Source organism: Nyctibius grandis, chromosome 26 (genome assembly GCF_013368605.1).
Source record: "Nyctibius grandis isolate bNycGra1 chromosome 26, bNycGra1.pri, whole genome shotgun sequence".
Lineage (NCBI taxonomy): Eukaryota > Metazoa > Chordata > Aves > Nyctibiiformes > Nyctibiidae > Nyctibius > Nyctibius grandis.
In genome coordinates this window covers 5,270,457-5,287,819 of record NC_090683.1, presented here as the reverse complement: position 1 = coordinate 5,287,819, position 17,363 = coordinate 5,270,457, and the positions used below count along the sequence as shown (strand labels likewise).

The following is a 17,363-nucleotide window of genomic DNA, read 5'->3' as shown; positions in this document are numbered from 1 at the left end:
AGCTTTCTTCCCTCCTTTTTGTAGTATGCAATCTTTCTCCGTTACCAATCTCCTTGCCATTCACCCATCTGGGCATCCTTCCATCGAGCCTGGCATTTCATCTGTGTCTGAAACCTTCCAGTGGTGCCAAGTGTTTGCATACCTTGCAAGTGTTATGTCAAACTCTGCCCCTTAGAGCTGCCAAAAACCACCACTCAAAGTTAGCAAAGCAAATACCTCCTTAGACAAGCTTAATAAACACGCCAGGAGAAACCCTAGACTTCATAAAGACATGGCTCGCCTGACGAGGCCAAGCTAGAGGTCTTCAGCACCCTTTCATGTCCCATTTAGGCCAACATTCATTATCCTTGTCACACGTTCTCCATCTGCACTCTGGGTAAGTGCATCATATCTGAGCACGCAGATTATTTAAAACAACCCATCCCAAACTCCACACCTCTTTTCATGCTGCAGTTACGAGCTAACTATCAGACTAACCTTGTCTCTAATCAGTCTAAACGAAGCCATTTATTTTATAGCATGAATCACCACATACAGCAGATATGCCCAGCCTTTCACACTGAATGAAGAAGCTAACTTTGGTGCCCATCAGCTCTTATGGCCTCGTCCCAAATTAATCCTCATTTCTTTGTATTCTTGACTGATGACTACGGATTCACTAACAGGAGTGGGAGTAGACATGAAAGAGCACATTGAGCAGAGAGAGGTGGAGAAGAGGGGGGACGGAAGCAGAGAAAATGAAAGAGGAAGGGCAAGGCGGGGGGGTAAGAAAGCACAGGGGAAAAGTGCAAGGGAAGCAAAAGAGGAGGAGGAAACAAGATCTGTGGGAAGCAGGAGATTGAGAATCTGAGACCAAAGCAGTCAAGCCTTCACTAGGACCCAAAGATAACCCCTGAGAAGATCAGAACAGTCTAAGCTCTGTAGGCTTCAATTTCAATAGCGTATCAGAAACCCATCACTCCTAAACCACCTCTCACAAGCAGACGTGAGCATCGCAGCAACTCTTTGCCCAGAAAACCCCCGTCTGACATGTAATGCTTTGGAAAGCGCCCTTGGCCTCAGACACCAGCTCCCACCCACCGCTCGGCTGGGAGCACTTCTACGCTCGCAGGAAGAAGCAGCCCCAAATTCCCAAGCACTAGAAGGTCCCAAAAAAGGCTCTTCAAAGCAAAGCATTTTAAAGAGGTCTAATTTTCAAAGGGTGGAAGGAGACAAGGTTTGAGACAACATGGCCCCTTTGAAGCATGACACTGAGTACCCAAGTAAAAAAGGCATCCAAAAGTCGCATGTTAACTTTGGGAGATGCTAGCCACCAGGTCAAATTCTGCTCTTTTCTGTCACTGTTGTCAATCCAAAATAGAACAACCAACTCCAGTTTGCAGCAATACAATCAAGAAATAAGTTTAACCTCAGCAATATTAAATTAAATTCAGGATTGCCGTAACATTTTATGGTCATTGACAAAACAGGTACCAGTCAAGAAAAAAACAAGCAAAAAACACCTCCTGTGTCATGAGGTGGATGAAAGACAACAAGGAAGTCACATTAGATTACACTTACCTTTCTGTCTTCTTCACTCAAGGACTTGAAAAAGCATCAGTGACTTACCATCATCCTGGAAGTCTGATGGAAGTGAAGCATCAGATGCCATGGAAGGGGCCAAACTCCAGCTCTGATTTTCATCCGAACTGTCCTGTCCAAAGCCAGCATCACGCTGATCCTCTCCTAGAAAGAGAAGGAGAACCTGGTTTTAGTGCAGAGGACACAAATCTTATAGCCTACCCCATGAGACATCTTTCCTCCTGGTTCCCACCTTCCACTGAAGTTCTCTACAAAACCCAGAACCGCTTTTGTGGGTTTAAGGCCAGATTCATCATTTAGGGCCAAGGGAGCATATTCCTGCTGCAAGAACACTCGTGCTGGATATGTACAGACTTCACACCTGGAGGGCATATGAGTAGAAGGCTACAAATACCAGTCTTGGGGCCAAACTACCAGAGCTATGTCCAGCTCCTTGTTCTTGCCTTCAGCACATGACCTCTGCATAAATCATCCATCAGTAAAATGCAAGACTACACCGACTGCTTCACTAGAATGAAGAATCTTTCTATATTGTAGGAAAAATCTTTGAGATGCTTAACTGAAGAGTGGTAGGGAAAAGAAGATTGACTCCCAATGATGGGCAGTCACATACAAATTAACAGACCAATATGTCTGTGTGGAGAGGCAGGAGCTGTTACCTCCCTATCCTTGGTGTTGCATTGAATTTTTCTGTAAGCAGACTTTTTGCTAGGGAATTTGCTACTGATACTGGATTTTATGCAGAAGACACTTAGGTACTACAGTGACAGATATTAATATCAAATTTTAATAGAAATGGAGTGCAGCTAGTCTACCTGTACCAGAAAACACTACTCACCCTAAACAAAGCAAAAAAGTGGTCTTTCAAGCTTTTGCCTTACATTTCCTGAATACACACAGCCCAGAGTGCTGATAACAGAGGTAAAGACAGCTGCTTACTCATTCAACACACAACAAACAGCAAGAAAGGTTGAGTTTTCAGCTGATGTTAATTGTGTTCAAACAGTAAAAACAAGTTTTATCTCAGCAAACAGAGGAACTGTGCCCCACAGTTTAAATCAAGCGCTGATGAAAGGGTACCAAGGCCTGGAACGGAGGGTTACAACGCTCTTGCTCCCTCCAAGAAACACAGTGGAGACGCCATTAAGTCTCCAGCTGCAGAAAGACGTGACACAACATTTTGGATGTGTTTTATTTTCAACATCCCAGGTTGCAACCTACCCTTGTTTGTTCTGAGCGTGAAGCTCTCAGATACCCCAGGCTCTTGCATTCAAGGGCACATTTTCAAGAAAACCTCAATTCTTCACCAAAGGGAACAATCTGGCTGTGAAGAACACAACGTACACGAGATTGTCCTCCCACAGATCAGTTCCTTAAAAACAAATCGCACTGGGTGCCAGACACCATGATAATCTTGCTGATATTATAAGCTCAAAGGTCTTGAAAAACTGATTGAGGATTTGACTTTGAGATTTACCAAAGGCCTATGGGGGCCAACGCCAGAACAGAGGGGTCTCTGGCAGTCCCCCCTGTAAGCCATTACAACTTTCCTAACAGGGGAAGAGGCCAAGAAGTAACCAAATCTTTTCCCAGCTCTATGCTCGCTTGCTTCCAGCAGCCATCCCAGCATGCAGTGGGTAACATCAGATTTCAGAAAAAAAAGTAAAGTCAGAAAATAACTTTTCTCCTTTTGGGAGATGCATTGCTAATCTCTCATGCCAAGAAGAAAGCTGCAGGTCCCTGGCCCAAAAGGGCAGGCTCTGATCCCTCCTGTGGGATCAGACATCAGCAGAGGTGGTTCTGCAGCAGCCTTCCATCCACGCGCAGTAATAGTCACCAAGTAGTAGTCACCAAGAGTAAAGCAAAGCACACTCCTCTGTGCTACAACAAACCGAAATTCATGCATGTACCTCCATGAGAAAAAAAACAAATAGGGGTTAAAAAGCAGAGACTGAAATCCCCCGCTTCGCTGGCCAGACTCTGGGAAGCGAAGCGCATCCCTGGGCGCACCACTGACCACCTGACCTTGGAGAAGTCATTTCAGCACTTTGCTCAGTTGGGTGTGACGAGGGGATGCTTCTTCCCTGTTTTACTGTAACACTTTGAGACCCTCAAATAAAGAGAGCTCTAAAAAGCCTATAGAAAAAGCTGCTACCAAATAGCAACAGCTCAGTGTCGTAGGAAAACACGGCGTTCATTCTAACAAGGAGCCTTCCTCCGTGCCGTGCTGCAGCGCTGCGGGCTCCACTATCTGCAGCGACGTGAAGGTGCCAACGTTATAAGACACTTTCTATCAGCCCGTTCAGCCCCTTAAAAAGAACATTTTCTTCCAACGAAACATGCACCGCATTAAAACCGGCTTTTCCACCAAACCCCAAGGTAACAGGTGGCCCCTGTAACGAGATACAGGTGCCGGATTATTGCGATTATGAGCAAACTGCTGCTGGTTTCCGACTCGCAGGCGGCAGCGTGGCCACGGCGCAGCCGCCGCGCCGGGGAGGCCCGGCTCGTGCAGCGGTGCGTGCCTGCAGTAAACCGCTTGGAACAAGAACACGGGCCCCATCAGGAAAGTTACTTGCAAGAATAAGTCACTGGCTGTAACAGCAGGAGAAGCTGCTACACGCATCAACCACGGGGAAGAATCAAGCCCAGGTCTCTGTTTTGGCAGAATCATTCCCAGGCATGAAGTATCCTACAGGGGGTTTGTCACCCCAAACGTGCTCTTTCTTGCTGTCCCCACGCAGGAGTGGAAACTGGGGTTTCACGTGTTCATGCAAGCTACGAGAACCCACTCAAACACACCCAGGCTGCAGTACGTGCAGACAGGGATCATGCCAAGCACAGCAGGACTCCAAATTGCATGAGCTGCTGCAACACAAATCAATACAAACAAAGGCATTTTGTTTGGTTTAGTACCGGGAATATTTTCAAACACAGCTTATAGTTTCTGTAACCAAAAAAAGATCAACAAAAACTCTGCAGACATAGCTACTTAAAACAAATCCTTATTGCCTTTCCATTTGGATTTGCATTACGAGAACTTCTTGTGCTTTAATCCACTTCTCCATAAAGTTTATGGAGCAGCAACAGCTAGTTGAGTCCAAGCAGAAAAAATAACCAACAACTTGTCAGGGGCCAAGCTATTGTTCTGAATGAAGGAAAAACTCATTAGCTTTTAATGAAAACACAGGGAATAAAAGCCAAATAGCACAGAACCCCAGCAAATAATTACTCTGCACCTGACACAAAGCTGCTCTATCTTCCTACTCAAATCCTCAGCAAAATTCCCCAACTTGTCGCTCTTTGGAGTATGAACAAAAGCAAGATTGTCTCTAAGGGAAAGAGCAAGAGGTTTCTTGGGCTTACACCTCATCCAGGGGCTCCCCTGGCACTGTTTGCCTACCCCCGAGTGTGCTCAGTACCCGGCTTTCCTGCTTCATGGGAGTTGTGGCACAGGAAAAAAAAATGAGATGATGCCATCGTTGAGGGCCCTGACATTTTCTGGAGAAACAGTTTCTCGCACAGCAGCAGAAAGAGGGGCTTGAAGGCATTCTGCGTAATTAACACAAATATCATGCTTTATACGTATCGACTCTAAGCAAACTGTAGAGAGGACAGATGGAGTCTCTGGTGACAGGGGTGTCCCCAGAAAAGAGGGTGGCGATTCAGAGCGCAGTGACTTCGGACAGCAGCGTCAGGCAGGTCGCATCAGTCACACCAGGGCCCTGCAGGACCCGCGGACGTGGCACAGACCTGGCATCAGGCACAGGCGCAGCCTCTGGCAGACCCCCTGCATTGGAGGAGGAAAAAAAACTGCCAAGAGGGGAATGAGAAAAACCCAATTACACATTAACAGGGCTCTGAGGGAGCAGCACAGGCAGAGCCCACGGGAGAAGGTGACCACGATCAGGGAACACACTGTTGCTTCCCCCTGCACCACCTCAAGAGCACGAACACTGCTCTCTGCGAGGGAGGGGATAATCTGAACCTACCCTTCCCATTTGCTTTGGGGCTTACAATGCTGGAGGGTAAAAATAAGTCCTGCAACTGTGCCAGAGCAGAGGCAGGACCCAGATGACAGGTCTTAGGACAAATGCTAAAAAAGCCCTCAGGTCAGGCTCTGCTTTTGCTACAATTCTGTCGAGTGTCAGAAAACATCTCTGTGCCCGTCTGCTTTGCAAAAGGGGGAAAGGAACAGCTATTCTTTTAAGATTGACACCTCTTATTGAGATCTTAAAAGTCAAGACTGACATTTTTTTCACACCAAAACTGGCAAAAAAGTTTTTCTTTAAGCTGCAGTTTGCCCCTCATGGGGCGGGGGGGGGGGGGGGGGGGGGGGTGTGAAGAAAACAGGGCAAATTAATGCATCCTGACGCACACAGGAAGAGAAACAATCTCAATAGGTGAAAGGGCTTTGTAGTGGAAAAAAAATTCATCTCCAGTAGCTTGTTAAGGGAACTGCAATTAAGCTTACTTTGCATTCAGTGAAGGTCTTTATCTAGGTACCTAGAGTTTCATTAAGCATCTTTTTAGAGCATAAGAAAAATCAATACCAAGCGAGTTCCATTTACGCTTTTATGATAAGCTCTTTCATGCCAAAGCGGAAGTAAAATCCCCAACTCGAGTTAATATTCAAGGAAACGAAGTTCCTGCTTTAAAGTAATGACTCCTTAGTATCATACTACAAATAAAGGTCTCTGATCCAAATCCCATCTGCCTTCATGCTCGACAGTGTTAATATCTCTAGATTTTCAGGGACTAATTTAGCAGTAATGCATTTCCCAAAGCAGAGCTGTAAAAGTATTATCAATACTATGGTTTAATATCCCTGACTACAATCACTTGCTGAAATTATGGAGAATCACATGGAAACACATCAACAGAGACGCACCCACACAGTAAATACTGCTCACACGTAAATATATTATAGTTTAGCTTTTGTAATGTAGTTAAAGCTCTGTCAACATTGCTGTTATAAATTACATACCTTTTTAAACACATTTATGCGCTAGGAAATGTATGATGTTTCTTTTTTGAATGCCTTAAAGGCTTCATTGGCTCCTAAGCGCCCATTTGGATCTGTGTGGTTAGTCCCTGTGATTAATAGGTGAATAGCTGAGGTTTTGGTGGATTCAGGTTTTCTGCACCTTCTTCATACAGATTATTGACCTCCTTATAGTGCCAGTGCCGGAGTAACATCGCATTTGCCTGAAAATCACGTGTTTTTTATTGCACCTCACTGGGATACACACACATGTCCATCCTCCTCTCCCGGGGTTGTACCAACAACAGTGGTACTACTAACAAACTACAAGAGAAATGTCTTTATCTACAGATCTCAGTGTGTTTATCCCACTTAATAAATATTTTCTTGGCTGTGGAGATCACGCACAGAAGGAAAATAACTTTGTCCCTGGCTCATGAGGCAAACAAGGGCATGGTGAGAGCAGGACCCGTCTCTGCTTATGCTGTGTTTTATCAGCGGGACAGGTCCTCCTCACGGCAGCAGGGTCAGGAGCGAAGTGAGGGACCTCCTTGCACACAGGAGGAGCAGATTTATCATTGTTTTAGACACATCGACCCAACCAGGGCTTGGCTGGCTGACAAGTGAATCCCGTCCAAGCCTAATTTTGTCCACCCAGCATCCAGTTTTTGCTAATTACGTGCAGTAAAGCAAATTAATGCTCCATTAAAAACGCCGCTGATGTTTAGAGCCAGCTAGGAAGCGGCCGGCTCTGCAGAGGCCCCGAGCCGCGGCGCGGGGCTGCGCGGGTGCAGTGCTGCGCTGTGCCCAGCAGGTCGGGCTGCAGCGCGCAGCATCGCGGGGATGCGGCAGCACAACCCTGCCCGCTGCTCACCGGCACAGCCTCCACCCACGGACGGGCAGAGAAAGGCAACAAACCCCCTGGGAGTAATAAAATCCATCAGGCAGGAGCCGGGCAGTGCAACAGTACACTTCCCAAAGCTTTCTGGGGTGCAAACCCTACTCCTATTGTCAGGAGAGAAAAAAAAAAACAACAAAAAAAATATCAAAGCTCTACAACAAGTCCAAGTATTTTATTACACCAAACAGAATTCAAGTTTTACAACTCTCAGCTTCAAGAGAATAAACTCAAAGGAGGCTGAGAAGCTCCGAGCAGGCTGGGGTTAAAGCATTTTCTCTCCCTGTCACATGGCAAAGAAACTTCAGGATTATACAAAACAGAAAATAACCTGTAAATTATTAAATTGTAGACCTTTAATCTGATACTCAGATATTCAAACCAAAGTCTTCCCACAACTGATGATGGGTTTATTTCTAAAAAGGAAAAAAGCAAGCAACAACAATAGAAAACCCAAGTCCTGCTCACACACCAAAAAGGCCACCACACAAATGACGTGCCAGAAGTTTACAACTTGCAAGCCTTGCCCGAAAGAAGACTTTGGCAGGGCTGCTCTGTAAGACAGCAAAGCTCCTTCTCACAAATCCAAATAGCTGATGAGAGGGGGGGGCCTAGATATCCCCCCAAACAATCTGCTGTGCTCACTCTGCAGCTCTCCCATCACTCTGTATTTTCTCATTCCCTGCCAGCCCCTTGTGTCATCCCCCAGCTGAGCTCTCCTCTCCACTTTTCTCTTCCGTTTCTCCCTGTGTGTTTGCTGTCTCCTTCCCTCCCCCTCTAACTTCCTCCCTCCAGCTCCTCTCTCGCAATCCTTGGCACCCGTTCAGGAAAGGCACTGCATATTCTGCCTCTCAAGTGGGCAGCAGCTACACAGAACAGCTGCCTGACAGGGGAAGCACAGCACATTTCAGTCTTGCTCGGAACAAGCCTGAAACCCAGAGCAGCAGAAGATTCCCACGGGATGTAAACAAGTAAACAAGATTTATTCTTTCTTTTATGACCTGGTAACACATCAGTGAAATACAAAGCCCGTCCAATGTGAGCAAAACCAGCCTAAAGCTACCAACAGTTTGTATTTCTGTCCACTAATAAATTATTCCTTGTGAGCCTCTTTGAAGAGAAAAGGTCTTCATTTAAAGGGCAGGGATACTGAGGCAGAGGGAGATCACAAATCTGCGCTTTGGTTCATCTTCTGAGGTACCAGCTCTGGGAGGAACACAGCAAAACAGTGTCTGTAAAGCCAGACCCCACGCTTGTGCAGGGCAATAATTAACAAACTGTTCTGCAAATACAGTCTGGGATCAAAAAAAAAATTGTCAACATCGTTGGTACCAAAGATGAGACTACAGACCAAATAGTTTTGAGTAACCTCCTTTGCAGTGTCAGTAGGTTCAGCATATTTTCTCAGCCGAAACCCTGCCAAGCGCACAAGGAATAAACAGAACTAACCCACGAGGGAGCTGAAGCTCAGCGAGCATATTCCAATGACAAGACACAAGGAGGCTGTCTTGCCCGTATCTGCAGCAATTTTCACTGTTAAGGAAAAATAAGCACGGACAGTGAATGCAAAGACAAGAGCGTATAGCAGAGCGATAGACACTCCAGGGACCGGAGGAGATGCCCATTAGGCATTTATGATAACAGAAAGGATGATTTTACAGTTGTGTTTCAGGATGGAGCCTGACTAACAGGCAGAATTACTGCTTTGTAGATGTTTTGGCTGGGGTTACTGCTCTACAAACCAAAGCAACGCAGAAATCATTGTGGGGAGAGGTGGGGAAGAGACTCAAAACTCCAGATTTGAACCAGCTGAAGGCTTGGCAGACCCAGGACTCAGGACCCAGCGCTGCACTCCCAGCCCTGCTCCTGCTGAGGTATACAGGGCACTCCTTTTCCTAAGGGCTCCAAAACATCTTAATGGCCAAAACAGAGAATTTACATCCTTTTTCCCCATTTTTGTGGGGCAGGAGGGTCTAGTACCCACTGTGAGAGCGCTCAGGTGATGGTATACGTGAACACTGCCGTATTCTATCCCCAGTGGGACAATTTCTTGAACTTTCTCCTGTTCTGCACGAGCACAGAGCAACGCTTGGGCTGCGTGTTCATCCGAGCACATTACAATAGCCCCTGAGATTTCTTTATAAAAAGAAAGCTGCAGCACGCTCCTATTAGGCAAACAAGTTCAGAAAACACAGAGGGTTCATTTGAGAAGGCTCTCTATCTCCAAAGCTGCTCATCAGGCAATTTAGACAATCTAATAATTAGAGTATTTTATTAACTGACCAAAGTGAGGGCAATAGAACTTGTTAATATTTAACTTACTGGTGCTCCCCAAACTGCTGTATATTTAGCATCTTTACTGACATTTTTACACCTTCTTTATGGTGCATTGCTTTATTCTTAAGACTCTGGTGTGCTCTGAACTTCCCTGGGGAGAGAAGCACGGGGCACTGCTAACTGTGAACAAAGAGGGCAAGCTCTGCCTCAAGGTGTTACAATTCAGATGGGTTTCAAAGCACGAGGGGTGACTCAGTAACTTGAACACTTTGATTAATGAAGTAGAGATCTCCAAGAAGCACCTAGTAATCCAACCCAGGAAGCTCTCCTCAAGTTTGTAAGAAGTTTTAAATCAATGGGATGGTTTAAAAAGAGTTCAAAAAGCCCTCCTCATTAACCTAATTCTTCTCAATAAAGGTCATGAAAGTTTTGACATTAACTGCAGAATAACCCAGGCAAACTGCTAGTTGCTGTTACCTGCTCTTCCAACCCTATTGTAAATTCTGCAAGTTATTCATTTGCTGGCTCCAAGTAAAGACTGATAACAGTAAACCCAATTTTTTTTTAAAAAATCAAATGACATGTTTATTTTTGGAGGCTTTTCCCTTCTCCTCCCCTCATTTCATTCAATGAACACACCCAAAAAGAAAGAAGTGCCTCACATTTTCAAGAAATGCAGAAAAGGCCTTTTATGCTTCCTTGTGCTACAGCAACATGAGTTTCAATCAGGGGTAAACATCTCCCCCTTAATTACTGTGCACTCACAACCAGCTAAACCTATTTCTTACCACTATAGAGCTACATTCAAGGGGGCTCACTGGAGCAGTCTGGGTCGAGAGACTTTGTCCCAGCCCTGTCCTGAGACAAGGCTGGGTGTCAGCACACTCAGGTGCTCGGCCAAGTTCTCGCCGTCTCCAGCTGAAGGGTGCTGCGTGGTCTGTTGCAGCCCTTGGCCTGGACTCCCAGGTTTTTAAAGGATTTCAAAGCTTCATGATAAGGGCAAGTTTGAGTTTTGAACACTCAAAATGCAATAGCAACAGTTTCAAAGTTACACATACCTCATGTTTTTCGACGTACATATGTAAATAAAAATGCAAATGCACCTCCACACAGCCCTTCCCAGAGCACACACGCTTGCCTCCTACCTATGACATTTTTCCAAACAGAGTGTTCTGTTTTCTCCTATAATCGTTACTTGCCTCCAAAATTTGTGCACAATACCTTAGGCAGCAGAATAATTTATAAGTCCATGTAAAAGCAAAGCTGCGCAGCTGCTCAGAGTTTGCAAAACTACAGAACGGGGGGGATTCCAATGCAAAAAATACTGTCTCTACACAGATTAGTTTGCCCAGAATATAACACACACACAGAGGCAGAGAACTGCACTCTCAGAGCTGCGGGAAGCAAAGCTTCGGCGCTGATAAAGGGAGCTGTCACAAGTGTTGATATTAAAGCTTTTCTTTTTTAAGTTAAAGAACATATGCCTTTGTGTATATTTTATTTTTCATTAATTAACTCTGTTCCACACACCACCCAAACACATCTTGGACTTTAGAAGGCATTGTAACAAAAGTTTTGTTGTTTTCTTTTTGTCTCTCCGTGTTATGACATTTCGAGGGTTGTAGCTGGCACTCGTGTTTATAAAGCAGGGGAATTCCACACATGGCAATAGAATGGATATTTTAACAATATGTTACAAATATTGTCAATTCGATATTTTTTCCCTTGCGTTTTCAAACACATCATAAATCTAGACGAGGTTTCTGTGTATGAACCCTGCTTACCACTGAGCTGGAGACTCTTGGCATGAACGCAAAGAGGGTTTTTTATAAATAAAACTTAGTAAAATCACTATGCACTCCATTAATTCAGGAACACTCTGCCTCAGCTTCAAAGGGGATCTTTACAGTAAAGATGGTGTTTTTGCTGCTTTAATGATTTGCTACTTGTACTTGTCATAACTACATGAACCAAATATGCAATACCAGGGAGCAGCGGTTTAAGGAAATGCACAGTTCCGTCTCCCCTCCAGCTCCGCTTCAGTTCAATTCAATAGATTTGAGGCTTTATATAGAAAAGCTACTTCATAAATCTAATGCTTAAGGCCTTTGTATAATGCCAGTTCGTGAAAGAAAAGTACACGCTTGCCTTGGGTATAGAGGTACCTCGTGCACTGCTATGACACCCAGCCCCAAGAATAACCAGCGACCCACGAAGTACTCGGCATCCGAGCCAAAGTAGGGCTGATAGAGGTAAAACGATACACACTTCATCTAAATAGTATATACAATGAGATAAGTGGCCTACTAAGACTTTACACACTGTTACTTACTTAATCCTTTTACGGACCATGAAAGGTCCCAATTTTTAAGTCATGTTTTCTCTTGGCTTGTCCCTTACCCCACCTTCCTACCACATATTGGTATCTATTGCTCCCGACTTCAGGGAGGTGACATTTTCTGGGGTTCAGGCACAGAGCTGGGAGAAGCAGTAGATCCAGACGCAACTCCTGGACACACCTGTAGATGCTCTGGTACCTTAACCACATTTCTTGAGTCTCAATTTTCCTAAATTTCATAAATGGGAACAACTATCCTCGCTCTCTCTCAGATGTTTTGACTACATATGAATATTTTAAGGAACACTAGTATTCAGCAAATACGCACACAGCGCTTCAGAGAAAACCATTTGGGATGAATTTTTGATGGAAAAACAAAAGCGTCATAAGCTCAATGAAAATAAATCTGGTTTTATTCATCTATTTGGGGTTGTTTTCTTCAAAATAAAGTAAAAAGTCATTGCCTGCAACTGCATCCACTGTGAGTTTTTTTAGTGGAATTAGTACATGAAAGTTAAGGGTTCTCTCTGCAATGCCATGCCAAGGGGACACCCACCCCGCAGGAAGGCCCAGGTGCCCCACAGGAGGGCTTAGATGGACAATTCTTTGTCAGCCCCAGGCTGGAGCCCTCAGCTGGGAGGGCAGAGCCACCTTTTCTCCATCTCCAAAGGTCTGTGTCTTCAAGCAGAGTGTTACAGAGTGACTTGTGCTCCCAAGTATCTTAAAAAATGTATATATGTATATACATGAATGATTTAATCTGATGCACTTCTACCAGTGGCTGTATTGTTTTTTCACACTCACCCATCTTTGCACACATTTTGGGTTGGGGAATGGAGAAGCTGAAACACACCAGTGATAATAATTCAGAGCAAAGTCCCATTCCAGAAAAGCCAAACTTCCAGCCTTGACCCACAGCTCTTATTTAGCCACACATGCACCTTTTTCTTCTTTAATCCTTCCTTTTGCATTGCTCCCTGTCTCTCTGGTCTCTTCCCAAATACTCATCTCTCTCCTCTAGTTTCCCTTTCCTCCTATTTAATGCTGGATCCCCTTGCAGTACCCCAGAACGGCCTGTTGCTGCTCCCTCAGACCATCCGTTTCTTCTAAACCAAAGCTGTTGCAGAACATTTCCCCTGTACTGAATTAAGAGATGGAAACAGCAGAAAGGAACTTGGGGGAGGGCTACAACTGACCCAAGTCCTCTCCAGATTTTCTTTGCCAGCTTTTCTTAACTCTCTTCCCATAAAGGGGAGGTTGCTGCAAGACAGCAAGGGCATGCATAAAATATATTAAATGAATAAAATGCTTCACATCAGCAGTCAGCCCTCTTCCAAAAGGAAATACGAGTTGCCCTGGGGCTCTGTTCAAAGAGCACCTAAGGAACAAGGCAAAAATATTTTGCAGCTACACACTACAGTCAACAACATTGCTTGGTGCATATGAGTTGGGCACAGCAACTCATCCTGCAAATCTTACACTCTGTTCAGTCACATCTTTCTGAAACCGCACTCGTCTACGCAACTCATCCTCAAGACCTATGCTCCTGTTTCATACCAATTTCTGCTTGCTGGGAGATATCAAGACCAATTCTATTAATTTCAGCCAAGACTAAAAACCAACAGGTTGCGATAGCTGGAATCACTGAGGTTTTGATCCTCAGAGGGATTTCAGCATGGCTCTGAGTTCAAGGAGCTCAACTGCCTTTACCAGATGTGGTCACAGGTTACGCTTATCCCCTTTAGAAAGGCTGTTTACTAGATATTACAAAGAAAATCCCAAACCTTCTTAGAAGCAGCCTTTTCCTTTGCCACATCAGCCTGTTAATTAAATGCACTGGCAGTGCAGCTAGGCAGCTAATTTATACCTGGTTTTTGCAGTCCTCTTATCAAAATGTCCAGGCACCCGAGATTTATTTTTTTTCTTTAAAACCAAGCCCCATGTAGTAGTTCTCTGGCTCTTTTCCATACAGCATACACCAAGTGATCATCACCACCTCTCCTTCCCCCAGCAAGGTATCATAAACTGGGGTTGAGGCTCCCAAGGTGATGTTCAAGCCCATGTTTTCGCTCCCAAGTTGTCCTGTTCCCTTGGTATATTTTTTCTGAATACTATTAGTTCCCAAGATGACACAGGGACACATTTAGAGATACTTAAATACCTGAAGACCCAAACACTTGCATAGTAATTCCTAGCAGGCATTTAAGCGAGCTAGGCATTTCATTTATAAATCTATATACAGTTCTGCAAACCAGTCTTCCTAATATTACTTAGGCTTCCAACTCCATAAAAGAATAAATAATATTTCAAAAGAACAAAAGCATCCCTCTTCCACCCTTTAAATTGTATGAACTTTCAAAATTTAAAAAAAAAATCTAATTTTGAGTCCTTTTATGTGTTCTAATCCTCTCTCACATTTTTTTTTTTTTTAATTTTGAACACAGCTGTCTGTTGTACTTTCTCAAATGATGCCAGATGCTGGGTTCATCAACCAAAAGCATGAAAACAATGGTTTGAAAGCAATTAGAAGCACCGAGCCTGCACCGAGGCTCATATTAAAATGTGATAACGCTGTTCTAGTGGGAATTGCAACGCTGCTGCATTTCTGACATTTCTGCGCTGCCAGACAGCCAGGATGGGCTGGAAGTGGGCCCTGATCGAGGAGGTAACATACTGGAATTTATTCCTGGAGTAAATGAAAGATTAGCTGAGTTGGAACACTCACAAGGATTTTTATTACAGCCCCAGCTCCCATCTTGTTTGAACACTGGCAGATCCTTCTGTCTGTGCTCACGTATCACAACCATTATTTAAGGAAAAAGGACGAGCCCACCAAACCACACACCTTGGCTGTACCCAGTGCTCCACAGCAGGAATCGGAGCCGAGCTCCACCGATGCGATACAGAGTCAAAGGAGCTCCAGGTCAGCTCTGGGCAAATACCTATCCATCAATTGCCCCGAATATGCAGAAGTACCCAGTGACACGGCTTGTGACCTGCAGGCACCCTGGAAAGTTTAAATCATCACCTGCATTATTGCGGAAATGAAGATCAAAGTCACAATCAGAATCTCCCAGCTTGTTAACAGACATAACAAGAGATGGTCACAGTCCTGAAAAATTTACAGCCTGACCATTTGTCTGCACCTGGAGGTTGATTCAATTTCAAGTTCAGGTTAACATGAAGCAATGAAGGAATCTTGCTGAAGGTTACCCAACAGTCTTTGCTCCCAAGTCAATGGCTCGTGGCAATATACCGCCCTTTCTGAACTTTAAGCCTTTTCTGGAGACAGAAGTTTTGCAGGAAAGTTTCCTGCGCTTGTCCAAGACAACACGTTTATGTCAGCACCACACCGTTTCGCATTATTTGCTCTCAAGGGTAAGGAGAAATGGACTTCTGCTGCCCAGAAAGAATACTAACCCCAACTCCTGCTATAGCCCTCACTACAGCTTTGCCCCTTTCCCCCCTAAAAACTGCCACACACAGCTATATGTTCAGTTTAAACTCTGCATAGGAAACACCACACTTGTCCAGCCCTTCTCTGCTCCCCAAGTTCACAGCAGTGAGAAATCGCCCCTCCTTCCCCTGGCTTGTACTCACCTCGGGGCAGAAATTCCAAGTGGTACCTAAAAGACCAAAAAGAGACAGACATAAGCATACATTATTTTCTTAATGATTTGTTCCAGCCTGATGAGTAAGTGACAGATGGGAGAAATATGCCAGAAGCGCTACCAAGAACCCAGCGAATGGCCAAAACACATTTTGTGCAAGAAGCTTCAAGAGGAACTGCAAGTCCTACAGATGCTGGCTGGCCACTGTGACATCCTCTGCTACCTAAGGAACCTCCTCCACATCTCCTTCCCTCAAAAACTTTCAAAGGCTCCCAACTTCCTTCCATTAGAACAGGTCTCCTTCTCCAAACACAAAGGTTTATGTGACCTTTTGCTTTGCAGCCTTAAAGACCTTTAAAGGCCCCTTCCAACCCAAACTATTCTATGATTCTTTTCTCAGCCTTATCTCACACCTTCCCTTACAGCCGCAGCATCACAGAGGGTGGTACGCAGACTGCCCGCTTTTGGCCACGCCAAAAAAATCCTCCATGATTTCTTCATCTCTCCCACTCAGAGCACATCTTGGGCTGACATCCGAGTCTTTTTAACAAGGGAACAGCACTGGTGAGTTTTGGAAACAGATCAAGGATTGGGGATAAACCACAAAGTGACCCATTCACAGGCAAGATGTGTAACAAAGGGTTGGTCTATAGGCATTAGTGGCAAGAATCCAGTACGTAAAAATCCAATCAATTTGTTTCCTCATTAAAAGCTTTCACAAAGAAAATGATTTAACACAAACATTCAAGCTACTGACACAGATTAATTAGAAAACAACAACAGAATTCTGATTAAGGGCATAATATTTATTTGACTTGTTTGCTTTGGACAAAAAAAAAAATAATAAATGTGCACAGACAGAGGAAACTTTCCTGGGAGAAGGGGTTCAGTGATAAATAACAGCTGTGTTCTATTGGAAAGAGCCACACCACTGTGCCTTGTAGCAAGAAAGGGCTGCTAATTTCTCTGGGCCTTCAGATGCTCTTGGCAGTGGTCCCCCATTTTTACAATGAGCTCTTTCCTATCCACCCTACGCCAGCTACATCTTATCTCTCGAGCCCAGAGAAGTGACACCACCTGCCCAAGGTCAGGGGAACCGCCACAGCAGCTCCATCCTTTTGTTTCCAATCAGCATTAACTGTTACTCAATATCTGCTTTGAGAATTCAAACATCAGTCAACATTATTCAACATTTGATTTGAGAAACCGTCCCTGCCTGGGCTCAACCTCTGCTCTGCGAGAGGTACCCACATTCCCCTGAACCCCCAAGTCCAGCATCCCCGAGACCTGAAATACTTTTGTCTCCTGAACAGACGATGACTGAGAGACAAGGACAGCAAAATCACTTCTTGTTTTGTGAACTTTTGTCTCTTGTGCTTGAGAGACTGTCCTAATCTCCCCTGAACATGTTTTAGTGATAACATTTACTGCACTAGGACCAAAATGATTTTCTGTCACTTCTAATTCCAGTTCAATAAAAGTATAAGAGCTTTGTTTCTAACCTCTGTCATTTTTAATACAGTAAAATGGTTTAAAAAAAATATAAAATTGAGTTCCATTTCCTACTGGACCAGTGAGCCCATGTTAGCTTCCCTCTGATCAAATTTAAAGAGGGGGGGAAATACCAAAAAGATGCTTTGCTTTTTTTTAAAAAAAAAAAAAAAGCATAAGGAA

General features: G+C 44.5%; 1 protein-coding gene across 1 annotated transcript in view; it reads right to left on the bottom strand.

Annotated features, from left to right (window-relative positions):
- The window catches only part of SKAP1 (src kinase associated phosphoprotein 1), a 151,865-nt gene that overhangs the window by 119,010 nt on the left and 15,492 nt on the right, over nucleotides 1–17,363 (bottom strand). Inside the window, exons 3-4 of the mRNA XM_068418854.1 lie at nucleotides 15,679–15,704; nucleotides 1,609–1,725 (exon numbers count right to left, since the gene is read on the bottom strand). Coding sequence (XP_068274955.1) covers nucleotides 1,609–1,725; nucleotides 15,679–15,704 — 143 coding nt within the window. The remainder of the gene's footprint in view (nucleotides 1–1,608; nucleotides 1,726–15,678; nucleotides 15,705–17,363) is intronic.